The 22,520-nt window shown below is 46.3% G+C and overlaps 1 protein-coding gene across 2 annotated transcripts; it reads left to right on the forward strand.

Moving 5' to 3' along the window:
• The first annotated feature begins 458 nt into the window (after nucleotides 1-458).
• Nucleotides 459-3,760, forward strand: LOC127332974 (MEIOTIC F-BOX protein MOF-like). Of its 2 annotated transcripts, XM_051359283.2 has the most exons (6): nucleotides 459-762; nucleotides 892-2,029; nucleotides 2,471-2,626; nucleotides 2,715-2,901; nucleotides 3,076-3,128; nucleotides 3,578-3,760. In XM_051359283.2, the coding sequence occupies exons 2-5, from the start codon at nucleotides 1,010-1,012 to the stop codon at nucleotides 3,102-3,104; spliced, it is 1,392 nt and encodes a 463-aa protein (XP_051215243.1). In that variant the 5' UTR covers nucleotides 459-762; nucleotides 892-1,009; the 3' UTR covers nucleotides 3,105-3,128; nucleotides 3,578-3,760. The 2 variants fall into 2 exon arrangements, with proteins under 2 accessions (XP_051215243.1, XP_051215244.1); XM_051359284.2 differs by lacking the exon at nucleotides 3,578-3,760 and having other exon boundaries at nucleotides 3,076-3,274.
• The last annotated feature ends 18,760 nt before the right edge of the window (nucleotides 3,761-22,520 follow it).

The raw sequence follows: 22,520 nt of genomic DNA on the forward strand, positions 1-22,520 counted from the left end.
CAGCCGGAACAACGCGTCGCCGGTGGGGGGTGTCGTCCTCATCGACGGCAACGACGACGAGTACTACTGGGAGTAGGGTGGCGCAGCGCGTCCCAAACCCTGGACTAGGGTTTCCGCTTTTTTTTAGTTTAAATCCCATATAGGACTTTCTTTTGTGTAAAAATTGCTCAAAATAGGACTAAGTTTAATGAACTCTAGTTTAAATTTAATTTGTTTTTTTTCTTTTTATATTTATTTCTTTTTTATTTTAACATTGCGATGCGTTCGCGCGTTGGACGTATCGTGCGATCCAAATGAACACGTGAACGCGCTGGTGTCCGAGTGTCGCGCGGCCATCTAAATATCCTAAAACGGAAGGTTTAGCGTATCCGTTTAGGTCGCAGGGTTGGAGATGCTCATGGAGATGCCCTTAGTGTGACCAATCAGCCGGCCCTATTGAAAATTTCAGAACCAAAATTTCCTCCACCGATCAGCCAGCCGACCGGCCAACCGAATAGCACGCACGCACGCACGACCCTCGCTGGCCACGCCGCACTCGTTTGCGCCCACGATGGCCACTCCGCCGCCGCCATAATCTCCGTCCGAGGATTTGAGGCGTCGTGGCAGCTGGATCACTGTGTGGCGTGTGAAGACCTCTACAACAGCCGCGCCACCTCCGCCTTTTCTCTCTGCTTCGACACCCGCCGCCAACCCCAATGTAACCCTACCCGATTCGGCTGGACGTTCGGCGAGATCACAGTCGAGATTTGTGGTTTTCTCAAGGTATTCTACGTTTCCCTCGCAATTTACTTCTGGGGCAACAATTTATTCCAAACGTAGATGCCGCCGCTATCGGCGGGATTGCACTTGAAGCATAAGAACTCACCGCAACTTCGTCTAATCCTCGTGTAGGTCCGATCCGTTCCTCCCATCGCGTTCTCGACCCCCCTGCAAAATTTTCGAGTAATTTCGTCGTATCATATTTGCTGCGACCATCTAAAGCCATAGCGCAGGCCATCTGTTCGACGAAATGTCCCGCAAGAAAAACAAAGTTGACGCCGTCGAGGGAGATGCTGCTACTGCTGCCGGCCATGACCGTCTCAGTGCCCTCCCGGACGACCTCCTCCACAAGGTCATGTCGTTCCTGAGGGCGTGGGAGGTGGCTCGCACCTGCGTGCTCTCGCGCCGCTGGCGCAACCTCTGGGCTTCCGCGCCCTGCGTCGACCTCCGGGTCTGTTGCAAACACCGTCACCGCCAGCTCCCTCTGCGACTCACCAGGTTCGCCAACCACTTCTTGCTCCTGCGCGAGGTGTCTGCGCCGCTGCACACACTCCGGCTCCTGTCCACCGCCGACCTTAACGGTACTCCTACCCTCCCGTACAGCCCCAAATACGACGAGGACGGGGAGGATTACTGCTCTACGGATGTCGAGATGTGGATCCGTGCTGCCATAAACCGGGGGGCTCGCTTTATCCAGCTTAGTCAACATCCAAGGCAGGATGACTTATCTGACCTTGAGTCCGTGCCCCTCATCTCCCGCCACCTCAAACACCTGCACCTATCGGGTACAATGTTGTACGACAGGACACTAAGGCAGCTCTGTTCTCAGTGCCCCTCTTTGGAAGTCCTGGAGCTCAAGGGATGCCACTTGGATGCCCCCCAGATATCATCTGCCTCACTTATCAGTTTGACCATGGTCGACTGCAGGATCAGGACACACCTCTCCATCACTGCTCCAAACCTCGTATCGCTGTGCTGTGTCAATCCATACCACCATGCTCCCTCATTCGAAAACATGGGGTCTCTGGCCACGGCCACCATCACGCTCAAGGACTCTTTCTTGCATGATAAGTTTGAAGACAGGTACATAGAACCCGATCCAGAAGTATTTGAGTGTGACAGCGGCAGTGACCCTGAATCAGATGATGATAGTGATGCTGATAGCAACTTGAGTGAAGAATTCTATGGTGATGAAGTTTTAGGTGGCCAAAATGTTATCCGCAGCCTTTCAAATGCTACAAGTTTGGAGCTGATAGCTGATGTCGGAGAGGTATAAATATGAATCTGTTCCTGATATTTGTCGGCTATTTTATTTGCAGAAAAAATTTGTACTTCACAAAATCCTTTTTTACTGGACATCTTGGGCATTTTTTTCCACTCTAATACCAACAGCTGGTTACATACTCATAGTCACAACAAATGACCTGCTAAGTTATGGGAAATAATTCTAGCTTTTCGTAATATATAATAAGATTGTATAACCAAAGTGCATGTAATATGAGTAGCTTGCTAGGAGCATTTTTGTTATCATTTTTCTTTTCCAATGGTGTATCCTTATCAGCATGTCTACAGTCTCACGATATCATCCTCTTAGCAACTTAACCAGAAGCAAACACTCACTTCCACACAAATGTCTAATTGCTTGTACCTTCACAGTGTTATTATTCTTTCCCTTGGACTGAACAAATTCACTTCTGTGTACCATATGAAGTTAATTCTGAATAGGGAAATGGAAATGTGCCCAATTTTTAGCAACCTGAAGGTGTTAACCCTTGGTGAATGGTGTATGGCTGATGACTTCCGTCCATTAGTCTTGTTCCTACAGCATGCTCCAAATCTGGAGAGGCTTTTTCTTAAACTTAAAGTGGTATGGGCATTCTTATACTGCCTTTATATTGAGCTGTGATTATTTAGTTTGGACCTATTTCATGACATTCATTTTGTTCTGCGACAAGGATCATGAGGAAATAGAAGACGATATCAAACCAGAGGGTAGGTCATTTGTTTGCAAAAACCTTGTGACGGTCAAGATAAAATGTCCCAAGGATGATGAAAGAGTTCATGTGTTAGCACATTTCTTCGTGGCTAATGGCATAGCCATGGAAAAGATATCTGTCTATCACCGTCCGACTCGCCAAACTTGTGAGTCATGTATTCTTACCTTATCTCACACAAGTCTTTCATTATTATTATTTTGGTTAAATGACACTAAAGCCACAAAATATTGTTATATTTGCAATGTGAGTCAGTTTGTTTTTGGAGCTTGATCAGAATTTATACAGTGTAAACTTATTCGCTTCCTCACACTTCAACCAGGCAAATCATTGGCCTTAAGATGGGGCTGATGAGTAGAACATGCAGTTTTGGCGGTAAGATCTTACATCTGATTACATAGCTTTTTATTGACTGTAAGGATTACAAGTCCTATCTTATGATGTAAATCATCACTTTGTACTTAACACAGATTTGAGGAACAAGAAACTACCAACATATCAAAATATTTGGTATCTTTGTCCGCACGTTGTCTAAAGTTATAGTTTTCCCTTTTTTTACTAATACATCTACAAATGCTATGGAAATGTAATTTGCCAAGAATGTCTGTTATGACAAACCTTTCAGTACAATTTGATTAAACCCAAACTGAACAAGTACAAATAAATTATTGATAAAATAAAACTAAATTGGACTGCTCACGGTAAAAAAATGCCAGGGTATTTTGATATGGGGAAGTTATATAGGGATTCTGATCATTTGGTGTGTACCATAGAATTTTGAACAGTGGAAGGCTATCTTAATGACAAAATGTTAGTCCATGCAGGTATCTCTGAAGTCTGAACCATGCGTGGGCTGTGTGGCTACATGAAACCCATAAAAAGTCAAGATTGTTTTTCTCATGTGACGAGTTAACATGAGTATATATAGTCAACATTAATTTCGTACTTAGACAAGTACTATGAAAATGATGTTACCATGGTATTATTATTATCCTAGTTATAAAAGTTAGAGATTAATTTATCTTTTTGAGGGGAAACACACTTTTTATTATCACGCCGAAATCCGGGGAAATTTACGTCCGGATTGGACGTAAATTTGGCGTGGGGAGGAGTAGTTTCCCAGTCGCGATCTCAGGCGAAGACAGCGATCTAAATTACTACGGCATAAAATGGTCGAATTTAGACTAAATTTAATGATATTTACTATATAGAGGGCCAAGTTCATACATAGAGACCGAATTCGACTATATTTCAAATTCGGCTAGGGGAATACAACTGTAAATATAAAAACACGGCGCTCTACATGCCGAAATGGCGGTAGAACACCGTGTAGTCGCCGCCATCGTCGTCGGAGCCGTCGTCGTCGAACTGCGGCGGCGCCGAAGCCGCCTGGCTGCTGCCTTGGTCGGCGTCTCCCCACCGGCCACTGGTGCGAGGCGGGGACGGCGATGGCTTGTACAGGTCGTCGTCGGAGGCTTCGAGGTTGACGACGGGGACGGCGGCTCCGGATGGAGGAGTCGCAGGCCGGCGGTAGCGAGCGACGTCCTGGAGGAGCCTCGCCTGCCGCTCCACCTCTCCTTGGCCTGGTCGAGCGGCATGGCGTTCTCAGCGGGGACGAGGTCCTGGAGGGACCTCGCGATGACGGCCTCGAGGATGGTGGCGTCCTCGGCGCTTTCGGCCTCCTCCACCGTCACCTTCGCCGGCTTGCGCTTCCGCTCGCCGGAGGTGTCGTGTTCGCGCTTCGGGCGGAGCCGTCCTTGTGTCGTCGAAGGCTCGCGGATGACGATGCCGCTGCCGCCGCACGTGCGGTGGCTCGGCGGGGAAGCCGGCTCCTTTTTCACCGGCGCCAAGGATGGCGCCGACCTGGAGAGCGACCTCGACGCCGTGTCGGAAGACGACGAGCTGGCAGCCATGCGCCGTGGCTGCCAGTTGTTTCCCCGGCGGCGGCTGGTCGATGCCCTCGATGGAGGGGGCATCGTGAGCACCAGGGAGTTGCCGCCCTCGATGTGCTCGAGGACGTTATGGAGCGTCCTATTCGGCGCGCTCCACCAACGCCGGCGACCCGCGGCGTTGTTGCGCGGAGGCGGAGGTGGCGGGCCGTCGTAGGACGCCAGTTCCCGCTCCCACCGCCGGAGGAAGGAGTTCCAACGCGTGTAGTTCTCGGGGTGGTGGCGCGGATCGGCGCGTTCTTCCTCCATCATCGCCATCCGAGCCTCCTCGATGGCGACGTCGAGGGCGTGGCCCTGGGGCGGCGGCGGGATTGGCACGCCACCAGCACTTAGCCGCCACCCGCCGCCGGGAGGCCTTGTGTCCGGCGGGCAGGGGTACCCCGCCTGGTGGAGGAGGTGCCCCTCCCACGCGTGGAGCGACCGGCGGGGGAAGCCGTTGTTGGCTGCGCCGTCGTCGTCGTAGAACGCCATCGGGAGAGTGGAGGGAGAGTGGAGCAGGGATGCGCGTCGCGGCGAGCGGAGCGGCGTATATAGGCGCGGCTGGCGCCGGCGATTAATGCCGCGTGGAATGCGACGCGTCCGCGGCGAACTGACCGGCGGCAGCCTTTACTGCGTGCGGAAGACGATGCATGCGCGGAAGACGATGCGTGCGCGGAAGACGATGCGTGTGTCGCTGATTGGTCGGGGCCACCTCCGCGGCGAAGACGAAACGAAAGCGCGGGAGAGATTTCTCGGCGTTTCGCGCGCTTTCGCTTCGTCCGGAGTCCCCGAGCGCTCCCCGGGGGACCGGGGATGGCGTGGGCTCGCCGGATGGATGAAAGCCCAAATCCGGCGAAAAACGAGGAACCGGGGGCGCGACTGGGCCATTTTTCGCCGTCCGGATGAAAAAATGGCACGCCGGAGGCCTGTTCGGGGAGACGAGTGGAGATGCTCTTACAATGCTGCAGAAAGTGTAAGAAGAAGGCTATAATTCTGAAACTTGATTTCAGTAAGGCTTTTGACACTGTCTCATGGGAGGCCCTTTTCTCAATTATGCATATTAGAGGGTTTGACGAAAAAATGGATCATGTGGATGAAAGAACTGCTTACCTCAGCAAAAACGGCTATTCTACTTAATGGAATCCCTGGCAATTGGATCGACATAAAAAGAGGGCTGCGACAAGGGGATCCGTTGTCCCCGCCCTTATTCATTGTGGTGGTTGATATTCTACAACAAGCTATCAAACGCACTGCCCTTAACGGCTTGCTTCGGCATCCAGTGCTTGAGGATCACCCTAGTGCTGCAATATGCTGAGACATCCTGATTGTCATTCAGGGAGAGGTTCAGCAAGCGAAAATCTTAAAAGAAATTTTGGACGACTTTGCAAATACAACTGGACTCAAGATCAACTTCGCTAAATCCACCTTCGTCCCCATAAACCTTACTTTGCAAGAAGGTGAGAAAATTGCCGAGGCTCTTAACTGCGAGGTGGCTTCTTTCCCCCAAACTTATTTGGGTCTACCTCTCTCGGATACCAAGCTCCCAAAAGAGGCTTTCCTCCCATATATCTCTTCTGTCGAAAAAAGAATTGGTTTCTCACTTGACTTTATCACCCATGCAGGGAGATTAACTCTTACTAAGTCAGTTTTAACCGCCTTACCAGCATATCTTATGTCATGTATCCAACTCCCACGATGGGTTTTGGATGAGTTGGAGAGACTGATGCGAGCTTTCTTCTGGAAAGACAAAAGTACTGTCAATGGCAGCTGTTTAGTGGCTTGGGATTATGTCTGCAGAAGCTTTGAATAAGGTGGTCTCGGTATCAAAAACTTACAAATTCAAAATGAATGCCTTCTGACAAAGTTTGTTCACCGTTTCTTGATAGAACCCAATTCTCCCTGGGCCAATTGGGTTAGGGCTGCCCACTTCCAAGACAAAGATTTTGGAGACGACTCGGCAAACCATACTAGAGCTTGGAAACAAATCAATAGGCTGATAGACAAGTATAGAAACACAACCTGTGTGCAGCTTGGGGATGGAAAAAGTACCTCCTTATGGAAGGACAAATGGACAACGGATGGACCTCTCTGCATTCAGTTCTCAGCCCTCTTCGCACATGCCATCAGACCAAACATTTCAGTCGCGGACTGCTGGAGAAATGGATCTTGGGTCATCCCTTTAAATCATATCACCTCTGAGAGGGCGGCACAAGAAAAGGATGTGTTGTTGCTCTTCTTACATTCCTGTACACTACGGCCCTCAGAAGGTGATGAGAGAGGATGGCGCTTCGATAAGTCTGCCACCTTCTCTGTTTGCAATTTGTACAAGATCGTCAATTGGGGGGTGGGGGGCATAAGGCATGTGAGTGCAGACTCGATCTGGATGTGTGCCGCACCGAAAAAAGGTAAGCTTTTTGCTTGGCTACTGATCAAAGGAAGGATCAAAGTGAGAACGGTTTTACTATGACAGAAAATTGTAAGCGATGATAGTTGCCCCTTTGGCTGCAACGCAAGCGAGACGGTAGAGCACTTTGCGCTGTACTGTGACCACACAACCCAAATCCTTGCTCTCCTAGGGATTGACCTGTCCGGTATTACCGAGCTATCGGATATTTTTGACATCGCCAGGGATAGATGTGTGGCTCAGAAAAAGAAAGCTTGGGACTTGGTGATTACTACATCCTTGTGGAGCATCTGGCTATCAAGAAATAGGAAGGTTTTTGATGATCTCGTTGTTCCAATTCAAGTCATAGCCCAGCAATGCTTGGAGACTTGTAAACTCTGGTCTCATAGAGCTAGGAAGGATGAGAAAACTGCACTTTCTTTATGGTTTTTAGATTGGGCAGCTTGATTCTTTCAAGTTGCTGTGCGTCTGGTTGTTCCTCTCCCTGTAAATATACCTCTTTGTCCACCCCTGTATTCTCTGGTTTTGTAACTCCTAGAGCTGCCTTAGCTCTTTTTTAATAAAATGTAGGTAGGGGTTTTCCCCTCCCGATCCCCTCAAAAAAAAGCCTGTAGGCTAATTTTGAGAAACTCTGGACTAAAGTCTAGCCAAACTGAATCTATTACATGCTCACACGCATAACACGTACATTCATGAGCCACTACATTCGCCGTGCCTAACAAAACAAAAATCGAAAGACTCAAAAGAAGAACATAACTCTTCCACCTCGTTGATGATAGGAGCTATCCAGGATCTCTGCTCTGATCTCCCCTTCCACAGCCGAACCAACTCTTCACAGTCGGATTCACAGATGATTTTGTTGTAACCTTGCTGAGTAGCAAATACTACTGCATCTTGGAAAGCCAAAGCCTCGATGGTGAGAGGATCAGTTATGCACTGATACCTCTCTCATCACGAGCTACACCACCACCTCCCGCCACCCCCAGTTCTTCTCTGATCGCACCATCAGAGTTAAGCTTAATCACTCCACGCTCTGGGCAATGTTAGGTGCACGGTGGTCTTATAGTCTTTTCTTTCGGGGTTTTTTTTAACCTCTAAGTAACCCATTGTTTCAGCTATGCACTCCATTGTCTTAGACGGATCATAGCCTTTGTCATCATGGGTCCATGGACACGCAAATGTCCAGTACTCCTATATGTGGACAAACAATTTAAACCTACCGGTAAAACCATTAAAGTGCTAGTATATGATCATAAAGTGTTTGAATTTGGTTAATCCTTTTTTGCATGAGTTGTTTGAATTATACGGGGACATTTAACAGAAAGCACGTTCCGAAGGATGCGCTCGCAGAACGTCAGACAGATGTTGTAACTAGTATACGAGCTAAGTAAAATTGTCTCGGGCTGTAAAGGCGAACACATAATTGAGCATGCTCCCTCATTTGCAAACCGTTTGTACCGTTCCCATTGGAGTATGGAACTTTGGATTGGTGTAAGAGCATCTTTAACAGCTGTAAACGCGACCTATAAAACGCGAGTTCATGCCACTGAACTCGTGTTTACATGTGAGAAACTGCTGGCGCAGAATCCGAACCTGTAAACCAGGATTTCTCATAGATTTCATATGCAAGTTCAATATCACAAAATTCCAAATGCAAATAAACGATGCATAGTTCATAGTTCTATATGCAAGTTTAATATCACAAAATTCCAAATGCAAATAATCGATGCATATTTCATAGTTCTACATCAAATCGCCGCGATAAGTTCAAAGCAAATCGAGCATAATTCATAGCAAATAGCTGGTGCACCTCGTCACCCAAATCAAACGGAGACACCTTCATCACCACCACCTCCATGAGGCATGAGTAGCTGATGCACCACTGCATGCCAATTGACGAGCTAGCCTTCTTCTCTCCATGATCTCTGCCGTGGAATCCTTCCACCACTCCAATTGGTGCTCATTCATGTCCTTTGTGGATATCATCATGATCTCCCTCTCTTCGGCCAAGAGTTCCTTCATTGCTTTGGCTTTCTTCACATTGATCTCCATCTCCTCCAACTCGGCCTTGCGCCATGTTTCTTCTCGTGTGGCTTCACCTTTGCAAGCTTCACCTCTCTCTTCCTCTCGGTAATCACAAGATTTGCCTCCAATGTCTTCACCATCATTTCCTCCTTCGACTTCATCATTTGGTTGAATTTTTCCCTCAACAATGATGCCTCCGCCTCAAGCTTCATCCTCTCTTTGGCCTTCTTGCTTCCCTTGGGATTGTCATTGTTTCTTCCATCTTTCTCATCCTCACTATCATCCATGTTAACCATTTACCATTTCTTAGGTGTTGTTTCTTGATCCCTCAATTGTCACTTGGAAAGGTGTTGGAGCAGATAAAAGCAGTGTTTGAATGTAAAACATTTTCCCTCTTTATACCTAGCATCCGCAACGCGGTCCTAAAATACAAAACATGGATGAAATCACCAATTTATTATAACCAAACAATAGTTGACATACATGAGATGTACAATGGACTCACATATTCTTAGATAGTTACGCCACGCGGAGGATTCGATGTAGTTTGGTCCATAGCCGCTGCCCAGCGGCTACATGCTGATTTGATCACGTCCCATCACCATGAGTTTATGAAACTTATCTTCGATGCGTTGCCAATACCGCTTCACACTTTGATCCGTGCTGGACACCGCCTCCATCCCCATGGCTTCCCTAGCCCGGCACAACGTTGCATCTTCTATCACGGTGTAGTTGACGGCCCTTTCTCTCTTCACTTTACCCGCATCGATCTCGACCACCTCATCGTCGTCCCCCTTGGTCGCCTCATCCCCCTCACCTCGACATCACCCCCCACACTGTTACTGCCAAACAGAGCGAGTGGAGGATTGGCAATGTCAACCTCCTCTAAGAGATCCATGAAGGAAGAATCACCAGTTCTACAAAATCGGAGATTAATTTCCGCGCACAAATTCAACGGACCCGAGGATAGAATTTTTTTACCTTGTAGACCCATCGCCAAGCACGTTGGGGCACCATTCGCGTTGTCGACATTGGATGACGGAGAGGCAGTGGACAACGGTGGAAGTGTGCTGCGGTCGATCGTCTTCTTCGACTTCGTCTCCCTCGGCCCCGCTGACCGAATTTTGGTGCATACCGCCCTATGCGGCTACCCGAGGGCCTCCGCTTCTTGATGCTCATTGCTGCGACCATGTTCGCAACGTCGACGGAGCCCGGCAGACCTCCGCCCGCCCCGGGAGACACGATCACCCCGGGAGAGGCTCGCGGAACAGCGAGCTGGACCCGGCGGCCGGCGGGTTCGAGTTGAGGCTCATCGCGTCGAAATCCAGCGGCAGCGTTGCAAAAGACGGTGGAGGCGCGTAGATCGGCGTCGGCGGCGGCTGGGCGCGAGGGGAGGAGATGAAAAATCCACCACGCAAACTATCGGGGAAGTGCGAGTCGAGCTCAGTTCGGCCTTTCGACCCGTACTATTACCCTCGGGCTGATGAGCGAATTTTTATGCGTCTCTTAAAGTTTTTTATTCAGACTAGCACGTTTACAGCTTACATCTGACCGGCTACATTTCCTAAACTGAATCCGCAAATTAACGGTTATTTTATAGTTTGAGCCCGTTTGATGCTCTAACCACTACAGGAATCGCCGGAGACGCCGACGGCCGGCTGCCCTCGGCGTAGACTACGCTGACGGCAGCCCTCGGCGTATGGCCTCGGCGTCTGGGTCCCTCGGCATAGGTAGGTGTGCCGTCGGCGTAGGGGAGCCCCTCGGCGTACGCATCCTGCGACGACGGCTGGCGAGCCCTGATAACCCACAAGTATAGGGGATCGCGGCAGTCTTCGAGGGAAGTAAAACCCAAATTTATTGATTCGACACAAGGGGAGGTAAAGAATACTTATAAGCCTCAACAACTGAGTTGTCAATTCAGCTGCACCTGGAAAAGCACTAGTAACAGGGGTGATGTGAAAGCAGTAGTAATATGAGAGCAATAGTAACAGTAACACAACAGCAGTAACAGTAACACAGAGGCAATGACACCGGAAAATAGTTGATACTACTTCCAATGACATATAGAACGAGTATATGATGATGAGAGATGGACCGGGGTTCCCAGCGATCTACACTAGTGGTAACTCTCCAATAACAAGTGACAAGTGTTGGATGAACAAATTACAGTTGGGCAATTGATAGGATTCAAAGCATTAAGATAGAATATCAAGATTATTAATTATGTAGGCATGTTTTCCATATATAGTCGTACGTGCTCGCAATGAGAAACTTGCACAACATCTTTTGTCCTACCAGCCGATGGCAGACGGGCCTCAAGGGAATCTACTGGATATTAAGGTACTCCTTTTAATAGAGTACCGGAGCAAAGCATTAACACTCCGTGAAAACATGTGATCCTCACATCACCGCCATCCCCTCTGGTTGTCCCGATTTCTGTCACTTCGGAGCCTTTGGTTTCGGACAGCGACATGTGCATACAACTTGTAGATACAATCTAAGCAATAATATAGAGCTTAAATCTAAGATCATGCCACTCAGGCTCTAGTGACAAGTATTAAGCATAACAAGATTGCAGCAACAATAACTTCACAAACTTTATAGATAGACTAATCATAATGTATCATCCATCGGATCCCAACAAACACAATACCGATTACATCAGATGGATCTCAATCATGTAAGGCAGCTCATGAGATCATTGTATTGAAGTACATGGGATAGAGAGTACCAACTAGCTACTGCTAGAACCCGTAGTCCATGGGGGAACTACTCACGGAACATGATGGATGCGGTGGCGTCGATGGAGATGGCTTCCGGGGGCACTTCCCCGTCCCGGCAGGGTGCCGGAACAGAGACTTCTGTCCCCCGAATTGGAGTTTCATGATGGCGGCGGTGCCCCTGGAGTCTTTCTGGAGTTTCGTCAAAAGGTATCGCGTTTTTAGGTCGAAAGGGCTTATATAGGCGAAGAGGCGGCGCAGGAGGGGCAACAGGGTGCCCTCCCCATAGGCCGGCGCGGCCAGGGGCTGGCCCGCGCGGCCCTATGGTGTGGGGGCCCCAGGCCTCCCCTCTGACTCCCCTTCGGTGTCCTGGTCCGTCTCGGTGAATTATGATGTTTGGTCTTCGTTTCGTCGAATTCCGAGAATATTGCCCGAACAGCCTTTCTGGAACCAAAAACAGCAGAAAACAGGAACTGGCACTGTGGCATCTTGTTAATAGGTTAGTTCCGGAAAACGCATAAAAACATTATAAAGTGCGAGCAAAACATGTAAGTATTGTCATAAAACAAGCATGGGACATCAGAAATTATGGATACGTTGGAGACGTATCAGCATCCCCAAGCTTAGTTCCTACTCGTCCTCGAGTAGGTAAACGATAAAAAGAATAATTTCTGTAGTGACATGCTACTTACATAACCTTGATCATACTATTACAAAGCGTATGAAATGAATGAAGTGACTCAAGGCAATGATTTATAGTTGCTAACAAATAGATAACATATAGCAAAACTTTTCATGAAGAGTACTTTCAAGACAAGCATCAAAAGCCTTGCATAAGAGTTAACTCATAAAGCAATAAATTCAAAGTAAAGGCATCGAAGCAACACAAAGGAAGATATAAGTTTCAGCGGTTGCTTTCAACTTTCAACATGCATATCTCATGGATAATTGTCAACATAAAGTAATATGATGAATGCAAATAAGCAAGTATGTAAGAATCAATGCACAGTTGACACAAGTGTTTGCTTCTAAGATGGAAGGAGGTAGGTAAACTGACTCAACATAAAGTAAAAGAAAGGCCCTTCGCAGAGGGAAGCATTGATTGCTATATTTGTGCTAGAGCTTTGGTTTTGAAAACATAAAGAGAGCATAAAAGTAAAATTTTGAGAGGTGTTTGTTGTTGTCAACGAATGGTAGTGGGCACTCTAACCCCCTTGCCAGACAGACCTTCAAAGAGCGGCTTCCATTTTATTTTATTTTTGGGTAGCACTCCTTCCAACCTTTGCTTTCACAAACCATGGCTAACCGAATCCTCGGGTGCCTGCCAACAATCTCATACCATGAAGGGGTGCCTTTTTATTTTAGTTTTATGATGATGACACTCCTCCCCACCTTTGCTTTCTCAAGCCATGGCTAACCGAATCCTTCGGGTGCCGTCCAACAATCACATACCATGGAGGAGTGTCTATTTTTGTTAATTAATTTGGGACTGGGAATCCCATTGCCAGCTCTTTTTGCAAAATTATTGGATAAGCGGATGAAGCCACTAGTCCATTGGTGAAAGTTGCCCAACAAGATTGAAAGATAAAACACCACATACTTCCTCATGAGCTATAAAACATTGACACAAATTGAGAAGCATTTTGAATTGTTTAAAGGTAGCACTCAAGCAATTTACTTTGGAATGGCGGAGAAATACCATGTAGTAGGTAGGTATGGTGGACACAAATGGCATAGTGGTTGGCTCAAGGATTTTGGATGCATGAGAAGTATTCCCTCTCGATACAAGGCTTAGGCTAGCAAGGCTATTTGAAGCAAACACAAGTATGAACCGGTACAGCAAAACTTATATAAGAACATATTGCAAGCATTATAATACTCTACACTGTCTTCCTTGTTGCTCAAACACTTTTACCAGAAAATATCTAGACCTTAAGAGAGACCAATCATGCAAACCAATTTTAACAAGCTCTACGGTAGTTCTCCACTAATAGGTTTAAACTACATGAAAAAACTTAATCATAATCTACTTGAGAGCTGAAAACAATTGCCAAGTGTCAAATTATCCAAGACAATATGAGGCATTTTCTGTTTCCAACCAAATAACCATAAGTATTGTAGCTTCCAACTTTTATCATTGAACATTAAAAGTAAAACGAAGAACAAGTGTTCATATGAAAAAGCGGAGCGTGTCTCTCTCCCACACAAGGATTGCTAGGATCCAAATTTATTCAAACAAAAACAAAAATAAAAGCACACAGACGCTCCAAGTAAAGCACATATGATGTGACCGAATAAAAATATAGTTTCAATAGAAGAAACCTGATAAGTTGATGCAGAAGGGGATGCCTTGGGCATCCCCAAGCTTAGAAGCTTGAGTCTTCTTGAAATATGTAGGGATGAACCACGGGGGCATCCCCAAGCTTAGACTTTTCACTCTTCTTGATCATATATCATCCTCCTCTCTTGACCCTTGAAAACTTCCTTCACACCAAACTTCTCATAAACTTCATTAGAGGGGTTAGTACTCAAAAAACTTCAATCCACTTTTAGTCCTGTAGTGACACATTGCAAGAACTAAATAAAACATTAGCTACAGCTCTCCACGTCTAGAAAGCCTCACTTAAAGTCCACAAGAGACAATGCAAAAAACAGAGACAGAATCTGCCAAAACAGAACAGCCAGTAAAGACGAATTTTAAAGAGGTACTTCCGTTGCTCAAATCAGAAAACTCAAAACTAATGAAAGTTGCGTACATATCTGGGGAACACGCACGTAAATTGGCAGATTTTTCTGAGTTACCTACAGAAATCTGACCAGAATTCATGACAGATAGAAATCTGTTTTTGCGCAGAAATCCAAATCTAGTATCAACCTTCGATTAGAGGCTTCACTTGGCACAACATTGCAATAAAATAAAGATAAGGAGAGGTTGCTACAGTAGTAACAACTTCCAAAACACAATAAAACAGTAGCAAAATAAACACATGGGTTATCTCCCAAGAAGTTCTTTCTTTATAGCCATTAAGATGGGCTCAGCAGTTTTGATGATGCACTCGCAAGAAATAAGAGTTGAAGCAAAAGAGGGCATCAAAAGCAAATTCAAAACAAATTTAAGTCTAACCCACTTCCTATGCATAGGAATCTTGTACACAAATAAATTCATGAAGAACAAAGTGACAAGCATAAGAAGATAAAACAAGAGTAACCTCAAAATCTTCAGCGTATAGAGAGGTGTTTTAGTACCATGCAAATTTCTACAACCATATTTTCCCCTCTCATAGTAATTTTCAGTAGCTTCATGAATAAACTCAACAATATAAATATCACATAAAGCATGTTTTTCATGATCCACAAACACATAATTTTTATCAAGCTCAAAAATAGTGGGATTAAAACTCTCAAACACACTTTTATCAATAATATAACATGATGATTGATCAATCTCAAGAGATATGGGACTCATAGATAAATTCAAGAACTCTCCAATCCCATTTTCATTAGTAGTACAATTAATATTATCAAGTAACATAGGACCATCATCTAGAGCTTTATCATAAACATTTGCTACGCAAAACTCTTTAGTACCATGCATTTCGACATCAGGCACAAACAAATCATTATCATAAGATTTATCAAAGTAGCATGGATTATCATAGATAACAGTAGCATAATTATTCTCACAATTTTTACTCATAGGTACTATTTCAAGAGAATCCATAGGAACATAACATTCAAACTCTTTCGGTAAGCATGGAGGACAATCAAATAGTGTAAGAGATAAAGAGTTACTCTCATTAGAAGGTTGGCATGGGTAGCTAATCCATTCTTCCTCCTTTGGTTCATCACTCTCCTCTTCTTTTTCATCCAATGAGCTTTCAGGTTCATCAATTTCCTCCTCTTTTTCATCCAATGAGCTTTCAGGTTCATCAATTTCTTCTTCCACAGGTTCCTGCAAATTGTGAGTGCATTCTTGTGCATTAATGAGTCTCTCTTTATAATCAATGATATAAGGATTATCACTGTAACTTTCTATGCAAAAATTAAGGATAGAAGAGACATAATCTTTAAGGTCCTTACAAACAACATAAGTTTCATAATTTTTAACCATGAAGGATTCGATCTCAGAGGCACCCATAAATATGACAAATTGTTCTACCTCTTCAAACCCAAGATGAATATAGTTATTCCAATTATAGTTCTTAATTAAAACTTCTTCACTAAAGCCACATTGAAATTTAAGATGTTTAGTATCCTCTTTAGAGCAACAATTTATATCATGGCGTTTAAGCAAAATTTTAGCAATTGTATTCAATTTTTCTATCATAGCACTCATTACTTTACCAGTTCTTGATTCTCTATAATTATTATAATATTCTATAAGCTCCAAGTAGGTTGTGGGTTCTCCCATAATAGCAGATTTTAATTTTTAGGTTTTTCAAATTTTTATAGATTTTTGGGTATATGAGAAAAATAAAACAAGACAAAAAGAAACTAGACAAAAGTAAACTAAGCAAAATAATACTAGACAGAAATAAACTAAGCACAAATAAACTAGACAAAAGTAAACTAAGCAAAACAAAATAAAACAAAATAAAAACAGAGAGAGAGGTAGAGTGTACTCCCCAGGTGAACTTATGAGTAGAGCTATGCCTCCCCGGCAACAGCGCCAGAAAACAGTCTTGATAACCCACAAGTATAGGGGATCGCGGCAGTCTTCAAGGGAAGTAAAACCCAAATTTATTGATTCGACACAAGGGGAGGTAAAGAATAATTATAAGCCTTAACAACTGAGTTGTCAATTCAGCTGCACCTGGAAAAGCACTAGTAACAGGGGTGATGTGAAAGCAGTAGTAATATGAGAGCAATAGTAACAGTAACACAACAGCGAATAAGAATACGTAGGCAATGGCACCGGAAAATAGTTGATACTACTTCCAATGACATATAGAACGAGTATATGATGATGAGAGATGGACCGGGGTTCCCAGCGATCTACACTAGTGGTAACTCTCCAATAACAAGTGACAAGTGTTGGATGAACAAATTACAGTTGGGCAATTGATAGGATTCAAAGCATTAAGATAGAATATCAAGATTATTAATTATGTAGGCATGTTTTCCATATATAGTCGTACGTTCTCGCAATGAGAAACTTGCACAACATCTTTTGTCCTACCAGCCGGTGGCAGCCGGGCCTCAAGGGAATCTACTGGATATTAAGGTACTCCTTTTAATAGAGTACCGGAGCAAAGCATTAACACTCCGTGAAAACATGTGATCCTCACATCACCGCCATCCCCTCCGGTTGTCCCGATTTCTGTCACTTCGGGGCCTTTGGTTCTGGACAGCGACATGTGCATACAACTTGTAGATACAATCTAAGCAATAATATAGAGCTTAAATATAAGATCATGCCACTCGGGCCCTAGTGACAAGCATTAAGCATAACAAGATTGCAGCAACAATAACTTCACAAACTTTATAGATAGACTAATCATAATGTATCATCCATCGGATCCCAACAAACACAACACCGATTACATCAGATGGATCTCAATCATGTAAGGCAGCTCATGAGATCATTGTATTGAAGTACATGGGATAGAGAGTACCAACTAGCTACTGCTAGAACCCGTAGTCCATGGGGGAACTACTCACGGAGCATGATGGAGGCGGTGGCGTCGATGGAGATGGCTTCCGGGGGCACTTCCCCGTCCCAGCAGGGTGCCGGAACAGAGACTTCTGTCCCCCGAATTGGAGTTTCGCGATGGCGGCGGTGCCCCTGGAGTCTTTCTGGAGTTTCGTCAAAAGGTATCGCGTTTTTAGGTCGAAAGGGCGTATATAGGCGAAGAGGCGGCGCAGGAGGGGCAATAGGGTGCCCTCCCCATAGGCCAGTGCGGCCAGGGGCTGGCCCGCGCGCCCCTATGGTGTGGGGGCCCCAGGCCTCCCCTCTGACTCCCCTTCGATGTCCTGGTCCGTCTCGGTGAATTATGATGTTTGGTCTTCGTTTCGTCGAATTCCGAGAATATTGCCCGAACAGCCTTTCTGGAACCAAAAACAGCAGAAAACAGGAACTGGCACTGTGGCATCTTGTTAATAGGTTAGTTCCGGAAAACGCATAAAAACATTGTAAAGTGCGAGCAAAACATGTAAGTATTGTCATAAAACAAGCATGGGACATCAGAAATTATGGATACGTTGGAGATGTATCAAGCCCCTCGGCGTAACATCCACGGCAGGCCGTCGCCGTTAACGGCGCGGCATCATACGCCGACGGTATAGCCCTCGGCGTAGAGCGCGATGTGGCGTGCTGAGGGGAGCCCGAACCATACAGACGCCGACGGCCACCGTGCAGACGCCGACGGCCACCATGCGAGACGTGGCGTCCGTGCGCGCGCCCGTGCTGTTGTGCTTGCGCCGATGGTCGCAACAGGCCTCTATGCCGACGGCATTGCCCTCTGCGAAGGCTTGCGCAATTTTTTTTTCGCCAGCAGTTCACAATTCACAGTTTACCGGTTCACTTATGACAGCACAACAATTCATACATCCAAATTCATCCAAATTCATTGAAATCCACCGTAATTCACCATAATTCACATAATTCACCATAATTCACCAAAATACACATAGTAGCATACAAGAGGAGAGTGTCATGTCATCCAAATACATAGTAGTAGGTAGCGCATGATAGGAATAGTAGTAGTAGCAATCAAGAAGCCCGGTGCCGACTAGCGCAGGAAGGACCCGGGCGGGGTGTATCCGCCCTCATCGTTAGCGAAACGAGAAGCCCGGTGCCGAGGTTGCGCTCCAGTAGAAGCTGCAGAAGAACCAGCTGGAGAGTCACCGTGAGTACGCCCAGGAGAAGTCGACGGAGATGTACCGGGAGTATGCCCAGGAGTAGTCGACGGAGAGGCACTGGGAGTACGCCCAGGAGAAGTCGACGGAGAGGCACTGGGAGTACGCCCAGGAGATGGAGAGGCACCTCTATGAACCGGTGTGACCTCGCACCCACCCCACGAGGCCTGGTTCCCGGAGCATCCTGGTCCCTACATGTTAGCAACTTGCGAGGCAAAGGAAAGTGGTAACTACCGGTTTGGCAAAGAACTTACCGGTGTGGATCCGTAGTAAGTCATAGCAAAAGTTGCCATCGATGGCATGATAGGCATGTCCCCCGCCATGGGAATGGGGTCCGGTGGCGGTGTACCACTAGACAAAGAAGTCATCAATGCCTGCAAGATAGGTTACAAGTCGGGCTTTGCAGAAATAAAGCATCAAATTGAGACTTGTCATCTACTTGCGAGAAGAAAGATTCAAACTTACTCCTATATACGCCATGTAGGCCGTATTCTGCTTATTCCACTGCGCATCGGCCTGCTGATACGCTTCATTACAGGCTTCGAAGACCGCCTCGAACTCAGGCTACAATTTCAGAAACAATGAATCTCGTCAACACTTAGCCATGTAGGAAGGAAAACCGGAAAGAGGATGAAAATGAGGAAAACTTACATCGTAGGCGGGTGGACGAGCAGGCCGGGGACGAGGCTGGGTGCTGTCGGCGGTGATGGTATGCTTGAGACACGTGTAGCTCGTGGCTGGGGTAGGCTTGACCGCCTTATTCAGAAAGGGGAAACGGCCATGCGGACGCCCGCGCCCCGACAGGACCAACGACTCCTCGTCGGTCGGGATGCGGAAGGGGTCATCCACCTCCGGGTGATGAGACAACACCATGTCGCAGTAGTTATCCTTGGCGGCATTGGCATTGCCGTCATACTGTGGCTGAGGCAATGCGGGATTGGGCTTCTGCTTCGTCCGCATCATGTCATATATCTCGGCATCATGAAGCACCACCCCAGGTGGTGCCTCGGCCACCTGCAAAATCATGCATAAATCAGTTGTGTAAGTCATGAGTTAGCACATTAGGGTCATCAACTATGAACGGTGCTCGAGAAATATATGTCTTACCCAGAACTTGGTGGTCACAGCCTCATCAGCTATCGCGAAGCCTACGGCAGAGGCATCCTCATAGTCCGCCCAACTAGTGGCTAGCTTCGCCTCGCCACCGGGGACCGTGCTAAGGGGAGTGTATCTGCCCGGCCAGAACTTCTTAATCAGAGCCCCAAGCAAGCTGTTAGGCTGGCGGGGAGGGGGGGGGGCTTGGCCTCACATGTCCAGTTGCTGCAAATAAATCACACATTAGTACACATGCCAAATTGTTTATTATGCCCAAGATGAAAATACATGTTCGAAATTTCTGAAGTAGTACACTTACTCATCGCTCGAAGGAATGATAAGGGCCTTGTCATCATGGGTCTTCGGCTCCTTCCTCGCCTCGAGGACTCTAGCTTCTCCACGAATCTTCAAGGGCTTCAGCACACCCCCACCCTCCATCACCTCCAACTCAGCCCTAGAGTCCGACTCGTGTGTAGACTCCGTCTTTATCTCCACCTCCCCACTAGACGGACCCTCTAGGAACAACTCAGGAGCCACGTCGCCAGAAGCTGGGGTGGCTCGTCAAACTCCATGTGTACCCCGCCGCCACCTCGTCCTCCTCGTCCTCCACCTTGTCCTCCTCGTCCTCCACCTCGTCCTCCTCGTCCTCGTCCATCGGTACCATCGGCATAACGCGGATTGCGCACCGGGGCTCGATCACTCCATCTAGGCGCTCTAGGAATATTCCTCTTCACCTGCGCCAGCGTCTTAAGCAAGCTCGCCGAGTCTTCCTTGCCGCTGCTCATATTGTTCAGTCACCTGCATTGAGAAAAATAAAACAGTTAAACACAATGCAATTAAGAAGCATGTTGACATAATAAAATGAAGATACTAAGAATAAAAGGCACAATGCAATTAAGAAGCATGTTGATATAATAAAATGAAGATACTAAGAATAAAAGGAACAATGCAATTAAGAACCATGTTGACAAATAAATACTAAGAATAAAAGACCCTCACCAGTCATCATAACTCTCACTCTCACTCTCATACTCCGTCTCTTTCTCTTTCTCTGGCTCACTATCACTATCACTATCTTTTGAGTACAAAGTTGAATGGTCGATGGGTGGAGGCTCATCATAATTGTCATTCGCCTCAAGTAACTTCTTGAGCATAGATATGTTTTTTAGATCCACCACTCACTCACCATGAGTTTCTGCATCGTTCCCGAGGTCCTCTTCAACAAACGGTTCTAAAATATATTCCTCGAAGTCCTGTTCCTCTTGATAGAAAATCCCCTCGTATGTCACGGGGTCAATGTTGTTGTAATCATCCTCAGAGGGAATCGGTAGGTTACCATGTGGCGATACCTGGAAGACGACTTACCCAACCCTTGAGTTCCGCTTTTTGGCATGGGTAGGGCAAATAATAAACTTGCTTGGCTTGGTGAGCCACAACAAAGACATCGGCTCCGCTATAGGTGGTTGAAGGCTTAACTTCAACTAACCCAATGGACTTATCACTACTCTGTCCACCTATTGGGCCGAACCAGTGACACTTGAACACGACGATATTGAGTTGCACATTCGTACGATTGAATGTCAACTCGTATACACTCTGTAACCTTCCGTAGTAATCAAAGTTATTGGCTCCTTTGGTGTAGACCCCAGTATTTATCGTTTTGGGATTCGCCCGACCCTTCTGGTGCGTCTTTGTATGGAAGCGAAACCCATTCACATCATACTTCTCATACTTGGTCACCTCACGGCTATAACCTTGGGAAACACATTTCAACTCATCTATCATATCAACGTTTCTCTCACGGCCCTACAAGAAAATTTCAAATTTGTTGTGTGCATTAGTTACGTGTAATAAGAGGGACAAGTCACATGTTGCAAGGTAAGAGGACAAGTTAGAAATTACTTTTTCCATGAACCATGACACAAAGTTTTTATTAATTCCGGGAGCACCCTCTTTCAGTAGAGTGTCCATCTCCGAGGGTTGGGGCAATTCATCATACAGCCACATTTCATCCGTGAATTCGCTGAAAGGAGAAAATAAGCATTAGACCGAGACGAGGTTACTAGCTGCAAAGTAATTTGTTCACAAATTTACCTTACGAATGGGACCACTTCCTTCATGTTCATAAGCACATATAGCATTATACAATCCTTCTCTTCATTCTCCGATTTATATTTTGTTCCTTTACCAGTCTTGCCACCAGGGAATTGGAATAGTTGTAGCTTGGGGTCATTCTCGGGCACGTCGACATTGTAACGAGTGACCGGGTTATGCTGAGTGGGAGCATCATCGGGATAGTACGTTGTCGCGGCATCTGCCATCTCCCGAAGGCATATTTCCTCAGCTACGCATGCTTAAATCTTGGCCTTGTTTCCAGTTATTTTTCGAATATACTTAAACTCTCCCTCAATACAGAACTGCCAACAAAACTGCACCGGGCCACCCAAGAGTGCCTCGTTGGCGAGGTGCACAATGAGATGTGCCATCGGAGTAAATAAGCCTGGCGGAAATATCATCTCCAAATTGCATAGCAACTCCGACACTGTATGTTGTAGCTTTGCAATATCCTTGGGACATATCTGCTTAGCACAGAGCGTGCGGAAGAAATGGCTCAACGGCACAAACACTCGCCAGACTTTCTCGGGGATATACCCTCGAAGTATCACCGGCATGAGACGCTGAATCCATATATGATAGTCGTGACTCTTGAGCCTGGTGACTTTTCCCGTCGAAAGAT

The sequence above is a fragment of the Lolium perenne genome, chromosome 2 (assembly GCF_019359855.2).
Source record: "Lolium perenne isolate Kyuss_39 chromosome 2, Kyuss_2.0, whole genome shotgun sequence".
Taxonomy (NCBI): Eukaryota; Viridiplantae; Streptophyta; class Magnoliopsida; order Poales; family Poaceae; genus Lolium; species Lolium perenne.

What these genes read in the sequence shown, in the direction of transcription:
- LOC127332974 (XM_051359283.2), top strand. Translation starts at nt 1,010, where the DNA reads ATGTCCCGCAAGAAAAACAAAGTTGACGCCGTCGAGGGAGATGCTGCT. An exon ending in TGATAGCTGATGTCGGAGAG is followed by an intron (nt 2,030 to 2,470) that starts GTATAAATATGA and finishes TACCATATGAAG; the next exon opens with TTAATTCTGAATAGGGAAAT. An exon ending in CCGTCCGACTCGCCAAACTT is followed by an intron (nt 2,902 to 3,075) that starts GTGAGTCATGTA and finishes CACTTCAACCAG; the next exon opens with GCAAATCATTGGCCTTAAGA.